At 48.5% G+C, this 25,024-nt stretch overlaps 1 protein-coding gene across 1 annotated transcript; it reads left to right on the top strand.

Annotated features, from left to right (window-relative positions):
* Positions 1–214: 214 nt before the first annotated feature.
* Positions 215–24,733, top strand: LOC308141172 (transmembrane protein 170A-like; the record flags this gene model as incomplete). Its single annotated transcript, XM_080511218.1, is given in 4 exon segments — positions 215–329; positions 19,503–19,673; positions 24,603–24,622; positions 24,626–24,733. Coding segments are annotated over 4 exon segments (414 nt in total).
* Positions 24,734–25,024: the final 291 nt, after the last annotated feature.

Genomic DNA, 25,024 nt, shown 5'->3' on the forward strand with positions numbered 1-25,024 from the left:
ACGTCAGCTACGATCGGCGGCGTGAGTCGATGAAGCTTCTCTGTATATTGTCTATTGTAGACCCATCCAAGATGGCGGTCACCGGGATCCAGCGTCCTGACGTCACCGTGTTTACAGCTAGCTCAGTTGGGTCGATGCTGCTCCGCTTCAGGTGGAAGAAAGACGCAGATTCATAGATTCATATCTCTCTTCTGTTGTGGAAACAGTTACAGACATGCAGGACAAATATCAGGAGACTGGCTTTTTCAAGCAGATTCCAGATTTGAACTTTGTGCCGAGGACAAACGACACGAACCAAGGAAACAACACGTCTCTTAGCGACTTCTCAGGTGACGATAATGTCTTTAATATTGTTTTTTAGGCTAAATAAACGTTTGTTTTTACTGCTGTTGTGAGTTAAAAGGCTTCGTGTGTGAACAGTTTGGTACAGTTACAATATGAAACTTGTTTAAACGTATTTCCTTTGTAATGTGCTAAGCTAGTTAGCATTTTGCTTCACCAGGACACTTTATCAGTTCCGCTTTTCAGCGTAATGTTGAACCTTACTTCATCATTTCAGATTTCTTTTCTGTGCCTTTCCAGCAGTGCTGTAAGAAAACAGTTTCCATGTGCAGCTGGACCGAGACTGCTTCCTTCAGGGGTTGAGTCTGAATTATTTGATGAAAATAACATGGTTTTAGATGAATGACAATTTAATGCGCTTGAGCTATCAGTTGTGATGATTACAGACTTTATAATGTAAGAAGTGTCAGGAGTCACACACCTCGCTCCAGCACCGGATCCTCTCTGGCACTCCTGCAGGCAATCAGCTAATTGATTGTCAAGCAGTCTTAAGCCCTGCAGGGAGGTGGGTCCGGTGCCAGAGGATTGCCTAGTCTTCACTCCGTGTGGAGCTGAGTCGGTGTTGTCCTCCCCGGGGGGTGAGTGTCCTCCCCGGGGTGGTTCCCGTTCCCGTTCCCGTTCCTGTTCCGACGCCGGTTCCAAGAGGTCTCCCCGGGTCCCGTCCCGGTTCCAAGAAGGCCCCCCAGAGATTCCCCGGGTCCCGTCCCGGCTCCAAGAAGTTCCCCCGGGTCCCATCCCGGTTCCAAGAGGCCCCCCAGAGTTCCCCCGGGTCCTATCCCGGTTCCAAGAGGCCCCCCCCAGAGATTCCCCCGGGTCCCGTCCGGGTTCCAAGAGGCCCCCCTGAGATTCCCCCGGGTCCCGTCCGGGTTCCAAGAGGCCCCCCTGAGATTCCCCCAGGTCCCGTCCAGGTTCCAAGAGGCCCCCCCCAGAGATTCCCCCGGGTCCCGTCCCGGTTCCAAGAGGCCCCCCCCCAGAGATTCCCCCGGGTCCCGTCCGGGTTCCAAGAGGCCCCCCTGAGATTCCCCCGGGTCCCGTCCGGGTTCCAAGAGGCCCCCCTGAGATTCCCCCGGGTCCCGTCCGGGTTCCAAGAGGCCCCCCAGAGATTCCCCCGGGTCCCGTCCGGGTTCCAAGAGGCCCCCCTGAGATTCCCCCGGGTCCCGTCCGGGTTCCAAGAGGCCCCCCTGAGATTCCCCCAGGTCCCGTCCAGGTTCCAAGAGGCCCCCCCCAGAGATTCCCCCGGGTCCCGTCCCGGTTCCAAGAGGCCCCCCCCCAGAGATTCCCCCGGGTCCCGTCCGGGTTCCAAGGGGCCCCCCTGAGATTCCCCCGGGTCCCGTCCGGGTTCCAAGAGGCCCCCCTGAGATTCCCCCGGGTCCCGTCCGGGTTCCAAGAGGCCCCCCTGAGATTCCCCCGGGTCCCGTCCAGGTTCCAAGAGGCCCCCCCCAGAGATTACCCCGGGTCCCGTCCCGGTTCCAAGAGGCCCCCCTGAGATTCCCCCGGGTCCCGTCCCGGTTCCAAGAGGCCCCCCTGAGATTCCCCCGGGTCCCGTCCCGGTTCCAAGAGGCCCCCCCCAGAGATTCCCCCGGGTCCCGTCCCGGTTCCAAGAGGCCCCCCTGAGATTCCCCCGGGTCCCGTCCCGGTTCCAAGAGGCCCCCCTGAGATTCCCCCGGGTCCCGTACCGGTTCCAACCCACATGGAAAGAACCTATATAAACATATATGTTTTAATATAGGTTTGGCATATATGTGACATATATAAAATTGGCCGTTTTCCTATATGTTATATACATATATGTACATATATGTACATATAGGTGCGCATGTATGCACCCATATATGTATATAACATATAGGAAAACGGCCAATTTTATATATTTCACATATATGCCAAACCTATATGCGCATGTATGCACACGTATATGTACATAACATATAGGAAAACGGCCAATTTTATATATGTCACATATATTCCAAACCTATATGCCCATATATGCACACCTATATGTTCCAATATATGCAAACCTATATGTGCCCATATATGCACACCTATATGCACATATATGCACACCTATATGTTCCCATATATGCACACCTATATGCGCATATATGCACACCTATATGTGCCCATGTATGCACACATATATGTACATAAAATATAGGAAAATGGCCAATTTTATATATGCCACATATATCCTAACCTTTATATAGGTTCTTTCCATGTGGGCCCACACCGGATGCTGTTATTTGCTCAGTGACCCTAGCGGGAATCGAACCAGGGTCTCCCGTGCACCAGTCTGTTGCCTTGCCACCTGAGCTATATATATATATATCTAAAAATATGTACCTATCTGTGCATATAGGTCCATAGATGTGCATAAAATATAGGAAAATGGCCAATTTTATATGTGTCACATATATTCAAAACCTATATCAAAACCTATATTAAAACATATATGTTTATATAGGTTCTGTCCATGTGGGACTTTCCATATATGCAGCATATATATTGTCATATATATTGTCATATATGTGCATATATGCAGCATATATGTGCATATATGTGCACATATGCAGCATATATATTGTCATATATGTGCATATATGGAGCATATATATGGTCATATATGTGCATATATGCAGCCCATATATTGTCAAATATGTGCATATATGCAGCATTTATGTGCATATATGCAGCATATATGTGCATATATGTGCATATATGCAGCATATATATGGTCATATATGCAGCATATATGTGCATATATGCAGCATATATTGTCATATATGTGCATATATGCAGCCCATACATTGTCATATATGTGCATATATTCAGCATTTATGTGCATATATGCAGCATATATGTGCATATATGTAGCATATATATGGTCATATATGTGCATATATGCAGCATTTATGTGCATATATGTGCATATATGTGCATATATACAGCATATATATTGTCATATATGTGCATATATGCTGCATATAGGTTTCATATATGTGCATATTATGTCACAACCCGTGCAGGTCTCCTACTGTGTTGTTGTTTTGTGTGTGTGTGTGTGGGCGTGTGTGAGTGTAGGCGGAGCGGACGGAGCAGGACGCACACCTGAAGTGAATGAGGGAAGCCAGTATTTAAGGACCGGGATCCCAGGCTCTCATTGCAAGATCGTTACGTTTACTCTGCGGTACCTAGACTCTGCCCCTCGTGATTATTGTTTTGTGTTTGTTCGCTTCTTGTGTGGAAGCAGCTCAGTATTCTGACCTCCGTTTGTTCTCCCGTCCAGTCCCGGTCTGCGCCGCTCTGCCCTCCTGGGAAGACCCCGTCTCCGTGACGTCCGCCTCTGCTTCCCGATCCCTCGCCACGGACTGCCGCCCCGTTGGAGCGACTTAAAATAAACTTTATTTTCAAATTACATCCCGGACTAGTTGGCGTTTGAATCCTGTTCACCACCAATCCTGACAGAACGATCTTGCCACACTCACTGTCTCCAGTCGGCTCCAGGGCGCCCCCCAACACCCCCCTCCACCAACCAGGAGAAGATCGATCTGGGTTCCGTTCCTCCTGAGTATCACCACCTAAGGGAGGTATTCAGTAAACAGCGAGCTACCTCCCTTCCCCATCACCGACCATATGATTGCGCCATTGAGCTTCTCCCGGGGGCGCCCCTTCCCTCCAGTCGCCTGTATAATGTGTCCCGCCCCGAGAGAGAAACCATGGAGAGGTACATCCACGAGTCCCTCGCTGCTGGCCTGATCCGTCCCTCATTGTCTCCCGTGGGGGCCGGGTTCTTTTTTGTTGCCAAGAAAGACGGTACGTTACGGCCATGCATTGACTATAGAGGACTGAACAATATAACGGTCAAGAACAAATACCCCCTACCGCTAATGGACTCTGCTTTCCAGCCCCTCCATGAAGCTACCGTGTTTTCCAAGCTTGACCTCCGGAACGCCTATCACCTCATTCGGATCCGCGAGGGAGATGAGTGGAAGACGGCGTTTAAGACTCCCCTCGGGCACTTTGAATACTTAGTTATGCCTTTTGGACTCACAAATGCTCCTGCAGTATTCCAGCACCTGGTCAACGACGTGTTGCGGGACATGTTGAACCAGTGTATATTTGTATATTTGGATGACATTTTGATATTCTCTCGCAGCCAGGAGGAGCATGTTCTTCACGTCCGGGCAGTGCTCCAGCGTCTTCTGGAGAATCGGCTATTTGTGAAGGCGGAGAAGTGTGTCTTCCATGCGACCTCTGTGAGCTTCTTGGGGTACATCATCGAACGGGGACAGGTGAAAGCGGATCCAGCCAAGGTCCAAGCGGTGGTGGACTGGCCCAGACCAACTACCCGTAAACAGCTGCAGCGGTTTCTCGGGTTTTCCAACTTCTACCGACGATTCATCAGGAACTACAGTAAGGTCGCAGCCCCTCTCACGCAACTCACGTCCACCTCAACCCGTTTTCAGTGGACACAGGCAGCTGAACAGGCGTTCAGCACCCTTAAGCAGCTGTTCACGCAGGCCCCGGTGCTGTGTCATCCTGATCCCACCAAGCAGTTCATCGTAGAGGTCCACGCCTCGGACACTGGCGTTGGAGCGGTGTTATCCCAGCGTGCCGAGGACTCCAAGACTCACCCCTGCGCCTTCTTTTCGCGACGCCTGACTCCGGCTGAACGGAATTATGATGTCGGTAACCGGGAGTTGCTGGCAGTTGTACTGGCATTGGAGGAATGGAGACACTGGCTGGAGGGAGCCCCCCAACCATTTGTGGTCTGGACTGACCACAAGAATTTGTCATACCTTCAGTCTGCCAAACGACTAAACTCCCGGCAGGCACGCTGGGCATTGTTTCTGGGTCGGTTTAACTTTACCCTTACCTACCGGCCAGGCTCCAGGAACACGAAGCCCGACGCCCTGTCCCGGCAGACCACCATTGAGAGGACTGAGGGGGAACCAGAGGATATACTTCCCTCCACCTGCATGGTCGCATCTGCCTCCTGGGACATCGAAGATCAGGTCAGACAAGCCCTACTCACCCATCCCGATCCGGGTAATGGGCCGGAGAACTGTCTCTTTGTTCCTGAGCCTATGAGGTCTAGGGTTCTGCAGTGGGGCCATTCTTCCAAATTAACCTGCCATCCAGGCTCCCAGCGAACCCTGTCTTTCCTGAGGCAACGTTTCTGGTGGCCCTCCATGTCCCGGGATGCCCAGACGTTTGTGGCTGCGTGCACCGTCTGTGCCCGAAGCAAGGCATCCCACCAACCGCCTGCAGGGCTGCTCCGTCCCTTGCCCATCCCGAGTCGACCCTGGTCCCACATTGCTGTCGACTTTGTTACCGGTCTCCCCCCGTCTGAAGGTAACACAGTGATAATGACTGTTGTGGATCGCTTTTCAAAGGCTGTGCACTTTGTCCCCCTTCCTAAATTACCCACGGCGACGGAGACGGCTGATCTGCTGGTCAGGGAGGTGTACCGGCTGCACGGGATCCCCCAGGATGTGGTGTCGGACCGAGGCCCGCAGTTCACGTCCCAGGTCTGGAAGGCATTCTGCAGAGCTCTTGGAACTTCTCCCAGCCTCTCCTCAGGGTATCACCCCCAGACTAATGGTCAGACGGAGAGGGCCAACCAAGACCTGGAGACGGCACTGCGGTGTGTGACGGCTCGGCACCCATCCTCCTGGAGCTCGCAGTTGCCATGGGTGGAGTATGCCCATAATTCCCTCACCTGCTCGGCCACTGGTATGTCCCCGTTTATGGTGGCCCTCGGCTACCAACCCCCCCTGTTCCCCACCCAGGAGGAGGATGTTGCCGTGCCCTCGGTGCAAGCCCACCTTCGACGCTGCCGGCGGGTTTGGAAGGAGGCGAGGGCCGCCTTGGTGCGTTCATCTGCCCGCAATAAGAGACTGGCGGACCGTCGAAGGTCTTCAGCTCCCGTGTATCACCCGGGTCAGAAGGTATGGCTCTCCTCCCGCGACCTTCCACTCCAGGTAGAGTCCCGCAAGCTGGCGCCTCGTTTCATTGGGCCCTTTGAGATCGAGGAGATCATCAATCCGGCGGCGGTGAGGCTGAAACTGCCGGCGTCCTTAACCCTCTGGGGCCGATTGACGCTCTGCAGCGTCAAAATCACATGACCGTTTGAAAAGGCAGTAGCGTCACAGCACAGCGTCATCTGGTCCAGTGTTTCAATCCGTGTCGAAAGTGCAGATAGAAAACTACAAGCTCGTTTTTAAATGATGTTGATAGCCCAAATAAAAGCGGAGATATGAGGAAAACTGTGTCCGTGTTTTTCCGCGACATTTTAGTGCGCGTCAGGTGCAGAAGACCGGTCAGGAGTGAAAGTGAAAGTAACGAGCAGCAAAAAAAAACAACACTTGTAATGTGCCAGTATACCTTTCACTCATTGGTTGAGAAGAAGAGCCCATGTCCAATCAAAAGTTTCCATAGTGGGAGGTGTCATTTTGTTTAGTTCACCCGTGAAAAAGTAAACAGAGAGACGGAGAGAGCGAGAGTGAGTTGAGATTTATATAAGAGAAAAAGCGACTATTATCATGATTTGACCATGTAGTGAGTGTGTAGTTAGTGTGTAGTGAGTGTGTAGTGAGTGTGTAGTGAGTGAGATTAGAGTGTTTTTTAGTTTCAAGTGAACTCTTTTTTTTTTTCTATCAAAACAATGACGCCTTATGAACGTCAATCAGGCGCTCCGACTTTTTTTTTTTTTTTGAAGGAGCAGAGCATCGAGTCTGACACTGAGTTTGAGAGTGATTCTGATGGCAATATTGAAGACCTCAGCTTATTTTTGTTAGAGAGGAGACAGGTGTCCCCCAGACCAGGAGAGGTGTCCCCCACCCCTGTCCTCATCATTCCAGCTCCACCACAACAGCCAAAGGCTAAAATGTAAAAATTGCCTGCAGGAACACAAGAAAAGTAAAAACACTCCATGGAAATGCCATGTGTGATGTGTCCCTCTGTGTTGTGTTGGACAGAGTCTGTTTTTTTGAGTGGCACAAATCATTTGTCTTCACCTGACATTATATGTGTGACCTTTTGCAAATAGTTTTATAAAAACGCCTGAGGCAGTGCTTCTATTTCACTGTAAATATCTGTATATAATTGTTTTTTCAGTCCTGTTTTGATACATTTTAGTTAATTATAGTTTAGATTTACTTTACAAGTAAACAAAATGATTCGTTAACCATGTCTGTGAATTTTATAGTCAATAAATCTATGTTTTTACCACCCGAATTTGTAATTTTATGGTGTTTTTAGATCCACTGTTTTAATACAGTATGCCAAAGTGATGAAAATACTTCAGAAATGCATTTATGAGGTTGTCCTGAACAAAATGACACCAAAAAAGGCAAGGTTTAAGAATTTTATATCTGAGATATAAAGGAAAAATCAATTGTAGTGAAAAACGGCACAAAATGCTTCAGGCCCCAGAGGGTTAAGGATAATTCCAACGTTCCATGTCTCGCTACTGAAACCAGTCCACTCCAGCCCTCTTAGCCCCTCCACCGAGCCCCCGCCACCCCCCCTGCTCATTGACAACCACCCGGCCTACACAGTCAACAAGATCTTGGATGTTCGTCGCCGGGGCAGGGGGTTCCAGTTCCTCGTGGATTGGGAGGGTTACGGTCCTGAGGAGCGGTCATGGGTACCGCGGGGTCACATCCTGGATCGGAGTCTGCTGACCGACTTCTACCGGGAGCATCCGGATAAGCCGGGTAGGACGCCAGGAGGCGTCCGTTAAGTGGGGGGTACTGTCACAACCCGTGCAGGTCTCCTACTGTGTTGTTGTTTTGTGTGTGTGTGTGTGGGCGTGTGTGAGTGTAGGCGGAGCGGACGGAGCAGGACGCACACCTGAAGTTAATGAGGGAAGCCAGTATTTAAGGACCGGGATCCCAGGCTCTCATTGCAAGATCGTTACGTTTACTCTGCGGTACCTAGACTCTGCCCCTCGTGATTATTGTTTTGTGTTTGTTCGCTTCTTGTGTGGAAGCAGCTCAGTATTCTGACCTCCGTTTGTTCTCCCGTCCAGTCCCGGTGTGCGCCGCTCTGCCCTCCTGGGAAGACCCCGTCTCCGTGACGTCCGCCTCTGCTTCCCGATCCCTCGCCACGGACTGCCGCCCCGTTGGAGCGACTTAAAATAAACTTTATTTTCAAATTACATCCCGGACTAGTTGGCGTTTGAATCCTGTTCACCACCAATCCTGACAATATATCCTCATATAGGTTCTTTCCATGTGGGAAGAGGCCCCCCTGAGATTCCCCCGGGTCACGTCCCGGTTCCAAGAGGCTCCCCGGAGTTACCCGGGTCCCGTCACCGTTCCAGCTCCCCTTTCCCTGTTCCCTCAATAAAACATTTACTGTTTGCAAACAACTTTCTGCTTGAGGTCTGCTTTTGGGTTCAGGACACTCCACACGCCGGCCCCCAGCCGTGACAAGAAGATCATTATGAACAGTTCCTTTCTTCCTCTCATGAGAGAAACATCAGCCAGTTCAACATTCAACCATAAATTACTAGTTGGACTGATTCAGTTAATTTTCATCAATTTCACCTCAGACCAAATATAAAGAATTCAAATCTGAATAGATTTAATTTTAGTGAAAGATAAGTTGTTCACAGGTCCAAGGGTCCCTGCAGAGCAGCTCCTACAGGGTTCAGCAGAGCAGCTTCTACAGGGTTCAGCAGAGCAGCTTCTACAGGGCTCAGCAGAGCAGCTCCTACAGGGTTCAGCAGACGAATGAGTTCTTCCAGAAGAGCTGGACGAAGGAAATGACGGGTCCGTTTCACGAAGCAGGTTTAAGAAGCCATGGGCTTAACACCGAGCTCTGAATTGAGTTACACTGAGACAGAAAACGCGGAGTTTTCGGGTTTCACGACACCAGAGTTTGATCAGTTTGATGAACTCGGAGTAGTTTCACCTGGAGTCAAGCGCGTGCACCACGACTCTAAAAAGACCGCATCAATGGAGCCCCAATTCAACGAGTCACCATGACAACTGAGACGCGGAGGGCGGAGTTTTTGACGCCAGTGGAGCAGGAAGTATTGATCCGATCATATGGCGAATATGAACGTATTAAAAAAAAAAAATGCAACAGCGCAGCGGCTGCTAAAGAGAGGGAGGCGGCGTGGAAGAAGATTGCTGCTCAAGTGAATGCGTAAGTTCAAACGTCTTTGTCATCGCAACATTATTGCAAGGGAATACTGCTTGATGGTAGCTTATTAATTTATTTCTTTTGGGTGCAATTCCGCGGGGGAGAAGCGCTCTTGGCAGCAGCTGAAAGTGAAATATAAAAACATTGTCCAATCAGGTAAGACCGCTGCCAATTTAATTGTTAATCAATACATTTCTTAACGTAATGTCGATCATGTGTGACATTGTACAGTAAATATCAAGTGGCCATTTGACTGTGCAGGTGTTTTATTCCCAACATAATGCTGTTTTCAAACACATAAATGTCTTCTCACCCATATCATGTGCTGTCAAATAATTAAGGCTAAACTAAGACAGACTTTACTCAGCCAACAGAAAGAAGGCAGATGTAAAACGGGTGGAGGCCCAGCACCTCCACCTTTAACAGAGGCAGAGGAGCCCTAAGCCAGAATGTTGGGAGGCCAGTGGCTGAGGGAATCCCTGGAGGAGCTCCTCTTCAGAGCTCACCCCTCAAGATGCCACTTCCTTCATAATATATAATATGCCGAGGCCTATATATCTCTTTAAGCCTCCTTTTGTTCATCTTTATTTCCCCATCATGTCTTTTTTTTGTCACCCAACAGATTGTGATGGTGCTCTCTGCCTGCTGGACCCCCTCATGCCACAACAGACCTTGTAAGTAGGCAACACTCAGTAGGCAAAACTACACAAAATGGTAGTTTAAATATACTGAAACATATTCATCTATGATGAAGAGTACAGGAAACCCTGTCTGCTGCCTTTACAGAGGAGGAGCCACAAAGGCCTATTGAGGTATGATAGTTCTCATCCCGTTTACATTTCTGAAACATTGTGGTGGAATAAAGAGTGATATTTTGTCTACACTGAAGTATTGACACAGTATTTTTAACAGGGCCTGGCTGGGCAGCAGCAGGAGGGTCCCTCAACATCCACTGCAAGGACTGACAGTGAGACAGATGTTCAGTAAACACCAGAGGTTCATTCTGTGGAATTCATGTCCAACTGTAATAATTGAGTCCTCCTTATGTCTTCCCAGTTATCTGTAAAACAGATCTATAGACTCCACTTGCTCCAGAAGATGGAAAACACTGGAGCACAAGTTAAGGGTGGGTGTACAGCCCCAGGTGAATTATGCTAACAACTTTTTTTTTTTTTTTTTTTTTTTTAATTATTATTTTTAAATACTTTACAGTCATTCCAATTTGCTGTTATAGAGAAAATAGAAAAGCCCAACATATCCACATGAGCAAGCAGGTGTGTTTGCGACTGTGGAAAGGAAAAACTCCCTCAACAAGGAGAAACCTTTGCAGAAACCAGACTCAGAGGTGGCGGCATTCTGCGGACCGGTTGGGGTGAGAGGATAGAGGAGAGGAGAGGAGAGGAGAGGAGAGGAGAGGAGAGGAGAGGAGAGGAGAGGAGAGACAGAGAAAGGCTTGGTGAAACAAAATAAATACAAAGAATACAAAATACAAAATACATACAATACCCTTGTTAGTGCTACATACAATTGTTTTTTTTTTTTTTTTTTTTTTTTTTTGATAATACATTAACCACAGTGATCTAAATATTTTCCAACTGCCATGAGATTAAGACCAGCCTGAGCAACAACAGAGCAAAAGACCTAAATAATGACAACAATTATAACAAAAGCAAAAAGCAAAAGGACATAGAACAAAAATAAATAAATAAATAAATAAAACAAACAAACAAACACAACAACAACAAAAGCAGACAACAACTTGGTTTTGATAATTAACAGAACAATCTCGTCAATGAGGAGTGGGAGTGTGTGTGTGTGTGTGTGTGTGTGTGTGTGTGTGTGTGTGTGTGGTTTGTCCTCTGGATGTGAATGAAACTGTTGTGGGGGGGCCGCAGCACCACCCCGGAGCCCAAGGCCACCAGGGCCGGACGCTGCCACTCCGGCACCCAGCGACCCACCGGATCCAGGGAGGCCCCGACAACCCCCCCCGGAGAGCCACGCCCCAACCCGGAAGGCACCAGACGGAGCGCGGAGAGAGGACCCCCCCCCCAGGCCAGAGGGGCCCACAGGAGAAGGATAAAGGGCGCAGAGCCCCGGGCCCCGACCGAGCCGCCAAGCCGGGACCGGCCAGCGCAGCGCCCCCAGGCCACGCGGGCAGGGAGCCCCCCCGGCCCCGACAGCGGAGCCCGCCGCACCCCCGGGGGCCATCCCCCCACCACCCCCCCAACCCCCGGCGGGACAGAGAAGGCCCCAGCCGCCGAGCCCCAGACCAGCCCCCCCCCCAGACCAGGAAGAGCGAAGGCCCAGCCAGGCCCGGCCGGAGGACAGCCACCCCCCCCCCCCCACCCCATCACCTAAGCCCACCCACACACTCACACCCAAGCATACGCATACACACACACAGACATACATACACACCCACACAGATACACACACCAAGCATACACATACACACACAGACATACATATCTACATATATACAGACATACGTACATACATTTATATGGTTGGGAGGGGGGTGCCCCCCACTCCCCAGGCCGCCAGCCAGGCCCCCACCAGGCCACTACGGGATCTCGTCCTCCACCAGTCCAACTGTGAATAGGGAGGGAGGACCACTACCCAGCCCCCCCGGAGGTGCCACGCCCGAGCTAGCGTGCCCCCCGCACTCCAGCCGCACCCGCCCCGGAACACGGCGGGACCACAGCGGGAGGTGCTGGGGGGAGCCCCCACCCCCCCCTCCACCCTGTGGGGTGTTGGGTGCATGTGGATGTGTGTATTTGTGTTTTGAAGAGGTGGTGCAATGTGTGTGTCTAGGGTGCGGTTTAAAATTGAGGGGTAGCGGGGGCCCGGGCGTTCTACCGCTGCCCAGCGGCAGAACCCCGAAAGCCAGCTGATCCCCTCAAGACCCTGCGTGACTAAGTGTAGTTAAAATTGTGGGCGGCGCAAAGTCGGAGGAGGGGTAGACCACAGTTAAGTGGCCTGGACCCCCCACCCTAGGCCCCGTCCACTGGCCCCTATTGTTGAATGAGGTATGGTATGGTAAGGTAGGAGGGGCTGAGAGGGAGAAGGTCCCCCCGTCGCTAGGACTTAGCCCAGCTGGACCCCCCGCGCCATCCCGCCCCACCCCGAAGCGGCCGGTCTGGAACACGGGGACCAACACCCACTCCGACAAGGCACCACAAGAGGACCCGGACAGGAAGCCCCCCCACCCCACCCGACGGCCGAAGAGCAGAGTCTAAGACCCGCATGGCCCGGCACGAGCCCGGCTGGAGACCAGCGGCTAGGGAGCGTAAACCCCCCCCCCCCCCCCCCCCCCCCCACACTCACATACTCTCATACACATACACACACCCATACTTATATATAAATTACACACCCCCACACGCACATACACCTACGCTCACATTCACCGTCCCCCCACACACACAAACACACGTAGACACTTACCCACACCTACCCATACAGACCAATCCACACTCGTACCCCCCCCCCCCCACACACACACACACACACACACACACACCCGGCCCCTGTCCCATAAAAAAAACCCCCCCGGGGGTCATCTCCAGTCAGCTGTCCATCCAAACCCGGAGCCCCTACTGCCCTCCATCTCCCCCTGATCAGGGGTGAGCCAGACCCGGAGCCCGGCAGCAGGGGCCACCCCCGCCCCAGCGAGGGGAGGGAGGCGGAGGGAGGACCCACCCCCGGCGCCGCAGCGGGCACCCCCACCAGGACCGGGAGGGCACCCAGCCCCCAAGGCCCCGAGGCCCCACACCCGCCCGCCCCGGCCAGGCAACCCGGCCGGGGCCCGACGCCCAGCACCCCCACCCCACCCCAGCAGAACCACCCCCCACCCAGAGCCGACCCCCCCCACACCCACCCCCCGGAACCCCCCAGCCCAGGCCGCCACCCCCCAGGATAGATGCCAGCACCCCCCCAGATCTCAGGGCCGCCAACCACCCAAGCCACAACGCCCCAGCCACAGATGGCCCCAAGAGCCCCGAGGCGGAACCACCACCCCCCCACAGGGCTACATGGTGTATTCAATTATTGGGGACCATGTCAACTCAAATTGAGCCGACTGATTTTTCCTACAAGCAGACATTCTCTCTAATGTGATGTGGTCTAGGAGTACGTTTTTAAATAACTTTATATTAAGATTATGTTTTGATTTCCAGTTCATGAGGATTGCCTTCTTTGCGACGCTTAGGGAGACCAGGAGTGTGAAGGATTCATTTTTCTCTCTTTTAATTTCTGTAAGATCACCTAACAGGCAAAGTGCAGGTGAAACTGGAATGGGGAAGTCCAGGCATAATGATAAATCTTCACAGATTTTTTGCCAGAATGTTTGGACTGGTGTACACTGCCAGAGTGCATGTAGGTAGTTATCAGGTAGATTAGCTGTGCAGTTTGAACATATGTTAGATGAAGTGAGACCCATCTTGAACATCCTTTGTCCTGTAATGAACTCTGTGTAGGACCTTGTATTGTATAAGCTGTATATTGGTGTTTTTGCTCATTTTGAATGTATTTCTACAGATTTGTGACCAAAGCGTTGGTTCTATGTTAATGTTTAGATCTTCTTCCCATTTGGAGGTGGGAAGGGATATTGTGGTATTGGAACATGACAGGACTGAAATGATTTTAGAAAGTGGTTTTGGTGCTGAGATCTTCAGGAGGTTTGTCACTGTCTGAGGTAAGTTTAGGTTCATCTCTTCTAGTTTGAACTTTGTTTGTATTATTGACTTAAGCTGGAGATATTCCAGATAGTTATTTTGACTGATGCCATACGTTTCTATTAGATCTTTAAATGGAATAAAAGAGTTATTAGAGAGAAGGTGTTCCAAGTTTCTTATTCCCTTGTTTTTCCAATTTGTGAAGTTTATTGGTTTCTTTTTTTGCAGGATGTCAGGATTGTTCCAGAAGGTGTGAGTTTGCAGGGAATGAGTGATGATCCATTCATTTGAAGAAATTCCCACCAAGCTGTGAGCGATGTGTTTATATTGATGCTTTTAAAGCAGTTGTGTTTTTTGATGACAGGGCTGAAGAAAGGAAGGTCTCTGATGTGGAGATCTTCACAGAAGGTTTTTTCAATGTCCAGCCAGCCTTCATCTAAGGGTTTCTGATTAATCCATTTTATAACGTAAAGTAATTTATTGGCAAGATAATAATTATAGAAGTTTGGAAGTTCTAAGCCTCCTTGGTCCTTGGTGTTCTGCAGTGTTTTTAAACTTATACGCGATGGTTTATTTTTCCATAAGAATTTTGAGATATGGGAATCCAATTTATTAAACCATGTTTTTGGTGGTTTTGTTGGGATCATTGAAAAGATGTAGTTAATTTTAGGCAGGACCATCATTTTAATTGTTGCTACTCTCCCCATAAGTGATATAGGAAGTGTTCTCCACCGAGTGAGGTCCTCTTCTATTGTTTTAATGAGGGGGGTGTAGTTTAAGTGCACCAAGTCTGACAGTTTGGCTGAGATATTAATGCCGAGGTATTTAATGTTCCCTGGTTTTAGTGGGGTATTTGATGTGTGCTGAAAAATAGAGTTAATTGGCAAGACAACTGATTTATTCCAATTTATAGAATAGTCTGAAATTGCAGAGAATCTGCCTATTAACTCTATTGTTTGTGGAAGAGAGGTCTGTGCGTTTTGTAAGAACAGTAATACATCATCTGCATAAAGACATATTTTGTGGGTTACATTTGCTGTTTGTATTCCTTTTATGTTATTGTTCTGTCTAATGGCGGCTGCTAATGGTTCAATAAAAATTGCAAAGAGAGATGGTGAGAGTGGACACCCCTGCCTGGTACCTCTCTTGAGATTGAACCTTGAGGAAATTTGATCATTTGTTTTGACACAGGCACTGGGTGAAGTGTACAATGTTTTAATCCAGGAGAGGAAATTTTGTTCAAATCCAAATTTCCGTAGTGTAGCGAGTAGGCATTTCCAATTTACCCTATCAAAAGCTTTTTCTGCATCTAAGGAGGTGATAATGGCTTTTTGTTTATTCTGGTGGCAGTGGTCTATAAGATTAATTAATCTGCGTGTGTTGTTAGTGGAGTGTCGTCCTTTAATGAACCCTGTTTGATCAGGGTGTATGATGTGGGGTGTAATTTTTTCTATTCTGCTTGCTAAGGTTTTACTGATTATTTTAAGATCTACATTGATTAGTGATATTGGGCGATAGCTAGATGGTAGTGTAGGATCTTTATCCGGTTTAAGAAGAAGATTGATATTTGCACAGTTCATATGTGGGGGGAGAGATAAAGATTCTTTAATTTCCTCAACTGTTCTAAAAAAAATTGGTGAGAGTAAAGGCCAAAATTCTTTGTAAAATTCAGTGGTGTATCCATCAGGTCCTGGAGCTTTACCATCAGGCATGTGCTGGAGAGCTTCATGCAGTTCTTCTACTGAGATGGAAGCTTCTAGGCCTTGGATCTGTTCGTCTTTTAATTTTGGGAGGTCAATTGTGCTTAGAAAGGTCTCTATTTCAGATTGTGAAGGGTCAATTTGTGAAGAGTAAAGTTTTTTATAAAATTCTCTGAAAGTAGTATTTATTTCCTGAGGGTCAGAAGTGATTTCACCATTTTGAGTTTTAACTGAGGGGATTGTACATTTTTCTTTATTTCGTTTTAGCTGATTGGCTAAGAGTTTGCTGGATTTATTGCCATGTTCAAAGTTCTCATAAAGTTAATTATGCTAACTACTAACTACATTAACTAAACTAGCGCTTGTATTTGTAGGAAATAAAAAAGACCAAATGAATTGTGCATCATGTCTTTATTTGGTGGTGGTGGTGGTGATCAGACCCCGAAGTGATGATGGCATATGGTGTCTCTGACAGCTCTGCCATTTACGAGGAAACGCAGCACAACACACAATATCTGCTATGACGTCAGGGCAAGGCTCAGCTGGTGATGTTGCTAATGTACAGAGCGATTAAACTGTGGATGTACATAATGGCCTCGGCAGTAAAACGGTACCGCTCAAAAAGGAAGGTGTCTGCAAATGCCAGTACATCTCTGCGCGCTCTGATGATGCGAATATTATCTGCGAATATGAAATTCTCGGCGAAGTAATGCTGCGCCTTCATCAATCGGATCATTATCAAAAGCACATTCCATATTGAGGGAATAAAGTTGACGTCTAATTTGCCTCTGGAATAAGGCACTGCAGAACTGTTTCACCAAAACTCCCCCGCTGAATGAGGAAATGAAATCCCGTGCCCGTCTGAAAGGGGGCGGAGCCAGAGCAAAACTCCGTGTTCACTGACAAAAACCTGCTCCCGACCAGGGGTCCGTTTCACGAAGCAGGTTTAAGAAGCCATGGGCTTAACACCGAGCTCTGAATTGAGTTAGACTGAGACAGAAAACGCGGAGTTTTCGGTTTCACGACGCCGGATTTTGATCAGTTTGATGAACTCGGAGTAGTTTCACCTGGAGTCAAGCGCGTGCACCACGACTCTAAAAAGACCGCATCAATGGAGCCCCGATTCAACGAGTCACCATGACAACTGAGACGCGGAGGGCGGAGTTTTTGACGCCAGTGGAGCAGGAAGTATTGATCCGATCATATGGCGAATATGAACATATTAAAAAAAAAAAATGCAACAGCGCTGCTAAAGAGAGGGAGGCGGCGTGGAAGAAGATTGCTGCTCAAGTGAATGCGTAAGTTCAAACGTCTTTGTCATCGCAACATTATTGCAAGGGAATACCACTTGATGGTAGCTTATTAATTTATTTCTTTTAGGTGCAATTCCGCGGGGGAGAAGCGCCAATTTAATTGTTAATCAATACATTTCTTAACGTAATTTCGATCATGTGTGACATTGTACAGTAAATATCAAGTGGCCATTTGACTGTGCAGGTGTTTTATTCCCAACATAATGCTGTTTTCAAACACATAAATGTCTTCTCACCCATATCATGTGCTGTCAAATAATTAAGGCTAAACTAAGACAGACTTTACTCAGCCAACAGAAAGAAGGCAGATGCCTGTAAAACGGGTGGTGGCCCAGCACCTCCACCTTTAACAGAGGCAGAGGAGCCCTAAGCCAGAATGTTGGGAGGCCAGTGGCTGAGGGAATCCCTGGAGGAGCTCCTCTTCAGAGCTCACCCCTCAAGATACCACTTCCTTCATAATATATAATATGCCGAGGCCTATATATCTCTTTAAGCCTCCTTTTGTTCATCTTTATTTCCCCATCATGTCTTTTTTTTTGTCACCCAACAGATTGTGATGGTGCTCTCTGCCTGCTGGACCCCCTCATGCCACAACAGACCTTGTAAGTAGGCAACACTCCAAAGATCTTGCAAAATGGTAGTTTAAATATACTGAAACATATTCATGTAGGATGAAGAGTACAGGAAACCCTGTCTGCTGCCTTTACAGAGGAGGATCCACAAAGGCCTATAGAGGTATGATAGTTCTCATCCCGTTTACATTTCTGAAACATTGTGGTGGAATAAAGAGTGATATTTTGTCTACACTGAAGTATTGACACATTATTTTTAACAGGACCTGGCTGGGCAGCAGCAGGAGGGTCCCTCAACATCCACTGCAAGGACTGACACAGTGAGACAGATGTTCAGTAAACACCAGAGGTTCATTCTGTGGAATTCATGTCCAACTGTAATATTTGAATGTCCTCCTTATGTCCTCCCAGTTATCTGTAAAACAGATCTATAGACTCCACCTGCTCCAGAAGATGGAAACAACTGGAGCACAAGTTAAGGGTGGGTGTACAGCCCCAGGTGAATTATGCTAACTACTAACTACATTAACTAAACTAGCGCTTGTATTTGTAGGAAATAAAAAAGACCAAATGAATTGTGCATCATGTCTTTATTTGGTGGTGGTGGTGGTGGAGGTGGTGGTGGTGGTGGTGGTGGTGATCAGACCCCGAAGTGATGATGGCATATGGTGTCTCTGACAGCTCTGCCATTTACGAGGAAACGCAGCACAACACACAATATCTGCTATGACGTCAGGGCAAGGCTCAGCTGGTGATGTTGCTAATGTACAGAGCGATTAAACTGTGGATGTACATAATGGTCTCGGCAGTAAAACGGTACCGCTCAAAAAGGAAGGTGTCTGCAAATGCCAGTACATCTATGCGCGGTCTGATGATGCGAATATTAAATTCTCGGCGAAGTAATGCTGCGCCTTCATCAATCGGATCATTATCAAAAGCACATTCCATATTGAGGGAATAAAGTTGACGTCTAATTTGCCTCGGGAATAAGGCACTGCAGAACTGTTTCGCCAAAACTCCCCCGCTGAATGAGGAAATGAAATCCCGTGTCCGTCGGAAAGGGGGCGGAGCCAGAGCAAAACTCCGTGTTCACTGACAAAAACCTGCTCGCGACCAGGTTAGTTCTAGAGTGTCTGTTGCCCCGGTAACTGACCGGGAGTTGACGTTACACCGCTTCGTGAAACAGGCTTGAGTTACCCCGCTTCCTCCGGTTTGAGTTACCTCCCTTTGTGAAATGGAAAATCCCGCATTTCCCTCAACTCGATGTTCAATAACCTGGGGTAATCCTTAAACCTGCTTCGTGAAACGGACCCAACGTCATTTAGTTGAGCAGAACTTTCTTGTTCTTTTGGAGAAGAATCGTCCTTTTGTGCTGAAAATCATGTGAAGCTTCTGATGAGGACAACAGACCTGCAGCAGTGGAGGGGTGGTCCAGGTGGTCCAGGTGAGGCTGGTGGTCCAGGTGAGGCAGGTGGTCCAGGTGAGGCAGGTGGTCCAGGTGGTCCAGGTGAGGCTGGTGGTCCAGGTGAGGCAGGTGGTCCAGGTGAGGCTGGTGGTCCAGGTGAGGCAGGTGGTCCAGGTGAGGCAGGTGGTCCAGGTGAGGCTGGTGGTCCAGGTGAGGCAGGTGGTCCAGGTGAGGCAGGTGGTCCAGGTGAGGCAGGTGGCCTGACGCTGCTATGTGTGTGTGTGTGTGTGTGTGTGTGTGTGTGTGTGTGTGTGTGTGTGTGTGTGTGTGTGTGTGGACAGAGATGTGGTACGGAGTGTTCCTGTGGGCCACCGTGTCGTCGCTGGTGTTCCACCTGCCGGCTGCCTTGCTCTGCCTTGCCACGCTGCGCCGCCACAAAGTGGCTCGCTTCCTGCCCATCGCTGTCCTGCTCATGGGCTTCGTGGGACCCCTGCTGGGCGGAGTCCTCACCAGTAAGTCTGAACGGGTGGATGATGAATGGACCAGACTGCTGTTGTTGCTGCAATGCCTTTGTTTACAGTCTGTTGTTGTTGCTGCAATGCCTTTGTTTACAGTCTGTTGTTGTTGCTGCAATGCCTTTGTTTACAGTCTGTTGTTGTTGCTGCAATGCCTTTGTTTACAGTCTGTTGTTGTTGCTGCAATGCCTTTGTTTACTGTCTGTTGTTGTTGCTGCAATGCCTTTGTTTACAGTCTGTTGTTGCTGCAATGCCTTTGTTTACAGTCTGTTGTTGTTGCTGCAATGCCTTTGTTTACAGCCTGTTGTTGTTGCTGCAATGCCTTTGTTTACTGTCTGTTGTTGTTGCTGCAATGCCTTTGTTTACTGTCTGTTGTTGTTGCTGCAATGCCTTTGTTTACAGTCTGTTGTTGCTGCAATGCCTTTGTTTACAGTCTGTTGTTGTTGCTGCAATGCCTTTGTTTACAGTCTGTTGTTGTTGCTGCAATGCATTTGTTTACAGTCTGTTGTTGTTGCTACAATGCATTTGTTTACAGTCTGTTGTTGGAGCAATGCCTTTGTGTTGTTGTTGCTGCAATGCCTTTGTTTACAGTCTGTTGTTGTTGCTGCAATGCCTTTGTTTACAGTCTGTTGTTGTTGCTGCAATGCATTTGTTTACAGTCTGTTGTTGTTGCTACAATGTATTTGTTTACAGTCTGTTGTTGTTGCTACAATGCATTTGTTTACAGTCTGTTGTTGGAGCAATGGCTTTGTTTACAGTCACTCTAGGAAGAACGAGCAGAACGTGTTTGTTCTGAGAACTCTGCTCATGCAAACTGCATCAAATGTTGATTATTTTTGACAAACAAACTGTTTGCACTGTACCACTGCACCATAATGCTGCTGTCTCTGTTAATGCTGCTATCTCTGTGTTAATGTTGCTGTCTCTCTGTGGTAGTACTGCTGTCTCTCTGTGTTAATGCTGCTGTCTCTGTGTTAATGCTGCTGTCTCTCTGTGGTAGTACTGCTGTCTCTCTGTGTTAATGTTGCTATTTCTGTGTTAATGTTGCTATCTCTGTGTTGATGCTGCTGTCTCTCTGTGTTAATGTTGCTATTTCTGTGTTAATGTTGCTATCTCTGTGTTAATGCTGCTGTCTCTCTGTGTTAATGTTGCTATTTCTGTGTTAATGTTGCTATCTCTGTGTTAATGCTGCTGTCTCTCTGTGTTAATGCTGCTGTCTCTCTGTGTTAATGCTGCTGTCTCTGTGTTAATGTTGCTGTCTCTCTGTGTTAATGCTGCTGTCTCTCTGTGTTAATGCTGCTGTCTCTCTGTGTTAATGCTGCTGTCTCTCTGTGTTAATGTTGCTGTCTCTGTGTTAATGTTGCTGTCTCTCTGTGGTAGTGCTGCTGTCTATCTGTGGTAGTGCTGCTGTCTCTGTGTTAATGCTGCTGTGTCTCTGTGTTAATGCTGCTGTCTCTCTGTGGTAGTGCTGCTGTCTCTCTGAATTAATGCTGCTGTCTCTGTGTTAATGCTGCTGTCTCTCTGTGTGTTAATGTTGCTGTCTCTCTGTGGTAGTGCTGCTGTCTCTCTGTGTTAATGCTGCTGTCTCTCTGTGCTAATGCTGCTGTCTCTCTGTGTTAATGTTGCTGTCTCTCTGTGTTAATGCTGCTGTCTCTCTGTGGTAGTGCTGCTGTCTCTCTGTGGTAGTGCTGCTGTCTCTCTGTGTTAATGTGGCTGTCTCTGTGTTAATGCTGCTGTCTCTCTGTGTTAATGCTGCTGTCTCTCTGTGGTAGTGCTGCTGTCTCTTTGTGGTAGTGCTGCTGTCTCTTTGTGGTAGTGCTGCTGTCTCTCTTTGGTAGTGCTGCTGTCTCTCTGTGGTAATGCTGCTGTCTCTGTGTGTTAATGCTGCTGTCTCTGTGTGTTAATGCTGCTGTCTCTCTGTGTTAATGCTGCTGTCTCTCTGTGGTAATGCTGCTGTCTCTGTGTGTTAATGTTGCTGTCTCTCTGTGTTAATGCGGCTGTCTCTCTGTGTTAATGCTGCTGTCTCTCTGTGTTAATGCGGCTGTCTCTCTGTGTTAATGCTGCTGTCTCTCTGTGGTAATGCTGCTGTCTCTCTGTGTTAATGCGGCTGTCTCTCTGTGTTAATGCTGCTGTCTCTCTGTGGTAATGCTGCTGTCTCTCTGTGTTAATGTTGCTGTCTCTCTGTGGTAATGCTGCTTTCTCTCTGTGTAATGCTGCTGTCTCTCTGTGTTAATGCGGCTGTCTCTCTGTGGTAATGCTGCTGTCTCTCTGTGTTAATGTTGCTGTCTCTCTGTGTTAATGCTGCTGTCTCTCTGTGGTAATGCTGCTGTCTCTCTGTGTTAATGTTGCTGTCTCTCTGTGGTAATGCTGCTTTCTCTCTGTGTAATGCGGCTGTCTCTCTGTGTTAATGTTGCTGTCTCTCTGTGTTAATGCTGCTTTCTCTCTGTGTAATGCGGCTGTCTCTCTGTGTTAATGTTGCTGTCTCTCTGTGGTAATGCTGCTTTCTCTCTGTGTAATGCGGCTGTCTCTCTGTGGTAATGCTGCTGTCTCTCTGTGGTAATGCTGCTGTCTCTCTGTGTTAATGTTGCTGTCTCTCTGTGTTAATGCTGCTGTCTCTCTGTGTTAATGTTGCTGTCTCTCTGTGGTAATGCTGCTGTCTCTCTGTGGTAATGCTGCTGTCTCTCTGTGGTAATGCTGCTGTCTCTGTGTGTTAATGTTGCTGTCTCTCTGTGTCTGTGTTAATGTTGCTGTCTCTCTGTGGTAATGCTGCAATCTCTCTGTGTTAATGCTGCTGTCTATCTGTAGTAGTGCTGCTGTCTCTGTGTTAATGCTGCTGTCTCTCTGTGTTAATGCTGCTGTCTCTCTGTGGTAGTGCTGCTGTCTCTCTGTGGTAGTGCTGCTGTCTCTCTGTGTAAATGCTGCTGTCTCTCTGTGGTAGTGCTGCTGTCTCTCTGTGGTGGTGCTGCTGTCTCTGTGTGTTAATGCTGCTGTCTCTCTGTGGTAGTGCTGCTGTCTCTGTGTTAATGCTGCTGTCTCTCTGTGGTAGTGCTGCTGTCTCTCTGTGGTAGTGCTGCTGTCTCTCTGTGGTGGTGCTGCTGTCTCTCTGTGTTAATGCTGCTGTCTCTCTGTGGTGGTGCTGCTGTCTCTGTGTTAATGCTGCTGTCTCTCTGTGGTAGTACTGCTGTCTCTCTGTGTTAATGTTGCTATTTCTGTGTTAATGTTGCCGTCTCTCTGTGGTAGTGCTGCTGTCTCTCTGTGTTAATGCTGCTGTCTCTGTGTGTTAATGCTGCTGTCTCTGTGTGTTAATGTTGCTGTCTCTCTGTGTTAATGTTGCTATCTCTGTGTTAATGTTGCTGTCTCTCTGTGGTAGTGCTGCTGTCTCTCTGTGTTAATGTTGCTGTCTCTCTGTGGTAATGCTGCTGTCTCTGTGTGTTAATGCTGCTGTCTCTGTGTGTTAATGTTGCTGTCTCTCTGTGTTAATGCGGCTGTCTCTCTGTGGTAGTGCTGCTGTCTCTGTGTTAATGCTGCTGTCTCTCTGTGGTAGTGCTGCTGTCTCTGTGTTAATGCTGCTGTCTCTCTGTGGTAATGCTGCTGTCTCTCTGTGTTAATGCTGCTGTCTCTCTGTGTTAATGTTGCTGTCTCTCTGTGGTAATGTTGCTGTCTCTCTGGGGTAATGCTGCTGTCTCTCTGTGGTAATGCTGCTGTCTCTCTGTGTTAATGCTGCTTTCTCTCTGTGTAATGCGGCTGTCTCTCTGTGTTAATGTTGCTGTCTCTCTGTGGTAATGCTGCTGTCTCTCTGTGTTAATGTTGCTGTCTCTCTGTGTTAATGCTGCTGTCTCTCTGTGTTAATGTTGCTGTCTCTCTGTGGTAATGCTGCTGTCTCTCTGTGGTAATGCTGCTGTCTCTGTGTGTTAATGTTGCTGTCTCTCTGTGTTAATGTTGCTGTCTCTCTGTGGTAATGCTGCAATATCTCTGTGTAAATGCTGCTGTCTATCTGTAGTAGTGCTGCTGTCTCTGTGTTAATGCTGCTGTCTCTCTGTGTTAATGCTGCTGTCTCTCTGTGGTAATGCTGCTGTCTCTCTGTGGTGGTGCTGCTGTCTCTGTGTTAATGCTGCTGTCTCTCTGTGGTAGTACTGCTGTCTCTCTGTGTTAATGTTGCTATTTCTGTGTTAATGTTGCTGTCTCTCTGTGTTAATGTTGCTATCTCTGTGTTAATGTTGCTATTTCTGTGTTAATGTTGCTGTCTCTCTGTGTTAATGTTGCTATCTCTGTGTTAATGTTGCTGTCTCTCTGTGGTAGTGCTGCTGTCTCTTTGTGGTAGTGCTGCTGTCTCTCTGTGTTAATGCTGCTGTCTCTCTGTGGTAATGCTGCTGTCTCTGTGTGTTAATGCTGCTGTCTCTGTGTGTTAATGTTGCTGTCTCTCTGTGTTAATGCGGCTGTCTCTCTGTGTTAATGCTGCTGTCTCTCTGTGTTAATGCGGCTGTCTCTCTGTGTTAATGCTGCTGTCTCTCTGTGGTAATGCTGCTGTCTCTCTGTGTTAATGCGGCTGTCTCTCTGTGTTAATGCTGCTGTCTGTGGTAATGCTGCTGTCTCTCTGTGTTAATGCTGCTGTCTCTCTGTGTTAATGTTGCTGTCTCTCTGTGGTAATGCTGCTTTCTCTCTGTGTAATGCGGCTGTCTCTCTGTGTTAATGCTGCTGTCTCTCTGTGTTAATGTTGCTGTCTCTCTGTGGTAATGCTGCTGTCTCTCTGTGGTAATGCTGCTGTCTCTGTGTGTTAATGTTGCTGTCTCTCTGTGTTAATGTTGCTGTCTCTCTGTGGTAGTGCTGCTGTCTCTCTGTGGTAGTGCTGCTGTCTTTCTGTGTGTTAATGCTGGTGTTTCTCAGTGGTCATGCTGCTCCCTCAGTGTTAATGCTGATGTCTTGCAGGTGCAGCCATAGCCGGTGTGTAACAAGCAGCAGGGAAGACCATGATCTCCTTGGAGGCCCTGGTCTACGGAGTTGGACAGTCCTTCTGCGTCCTCCTCATCTCCTTCCTCAGAATCCTGGCCACCCTTTAGCACCAGGACCTGGACCCCGGAAGGGTCTTGGACATGGGACCAGAGAGACCACTGAGGATGAAGCAGGTGAAGCAGGACTTCAGCTAGACCTTCACCTGGACCTTCAGCTAGACCACCGGACCTTCAGCTGGACCACTGGACCTTCAGACCTTCAGCTGGACTTTCAGCAAGACCACCGGACCTTCAGCTGGACCACTGGACCTTCAGACCTTCAGCTAGACCTTCAGCTAGACCACTGGACCTTCAGACCGACAGCTGGATCATTGGACCTTCAGACCTTCAGCTGGACCT

Source organism: Blennius ocellaris, assembly GCF_963422515.1.
Source record: "Blennius ocellaris genome assembly, chromosome: 16".
NCBI classification, from domain to species: Eukaryota; Metazoa; Chordata; class Actinopteri; order Blenniiformes; family Blenniidae; genus Blennius; species Blennius ocellaris.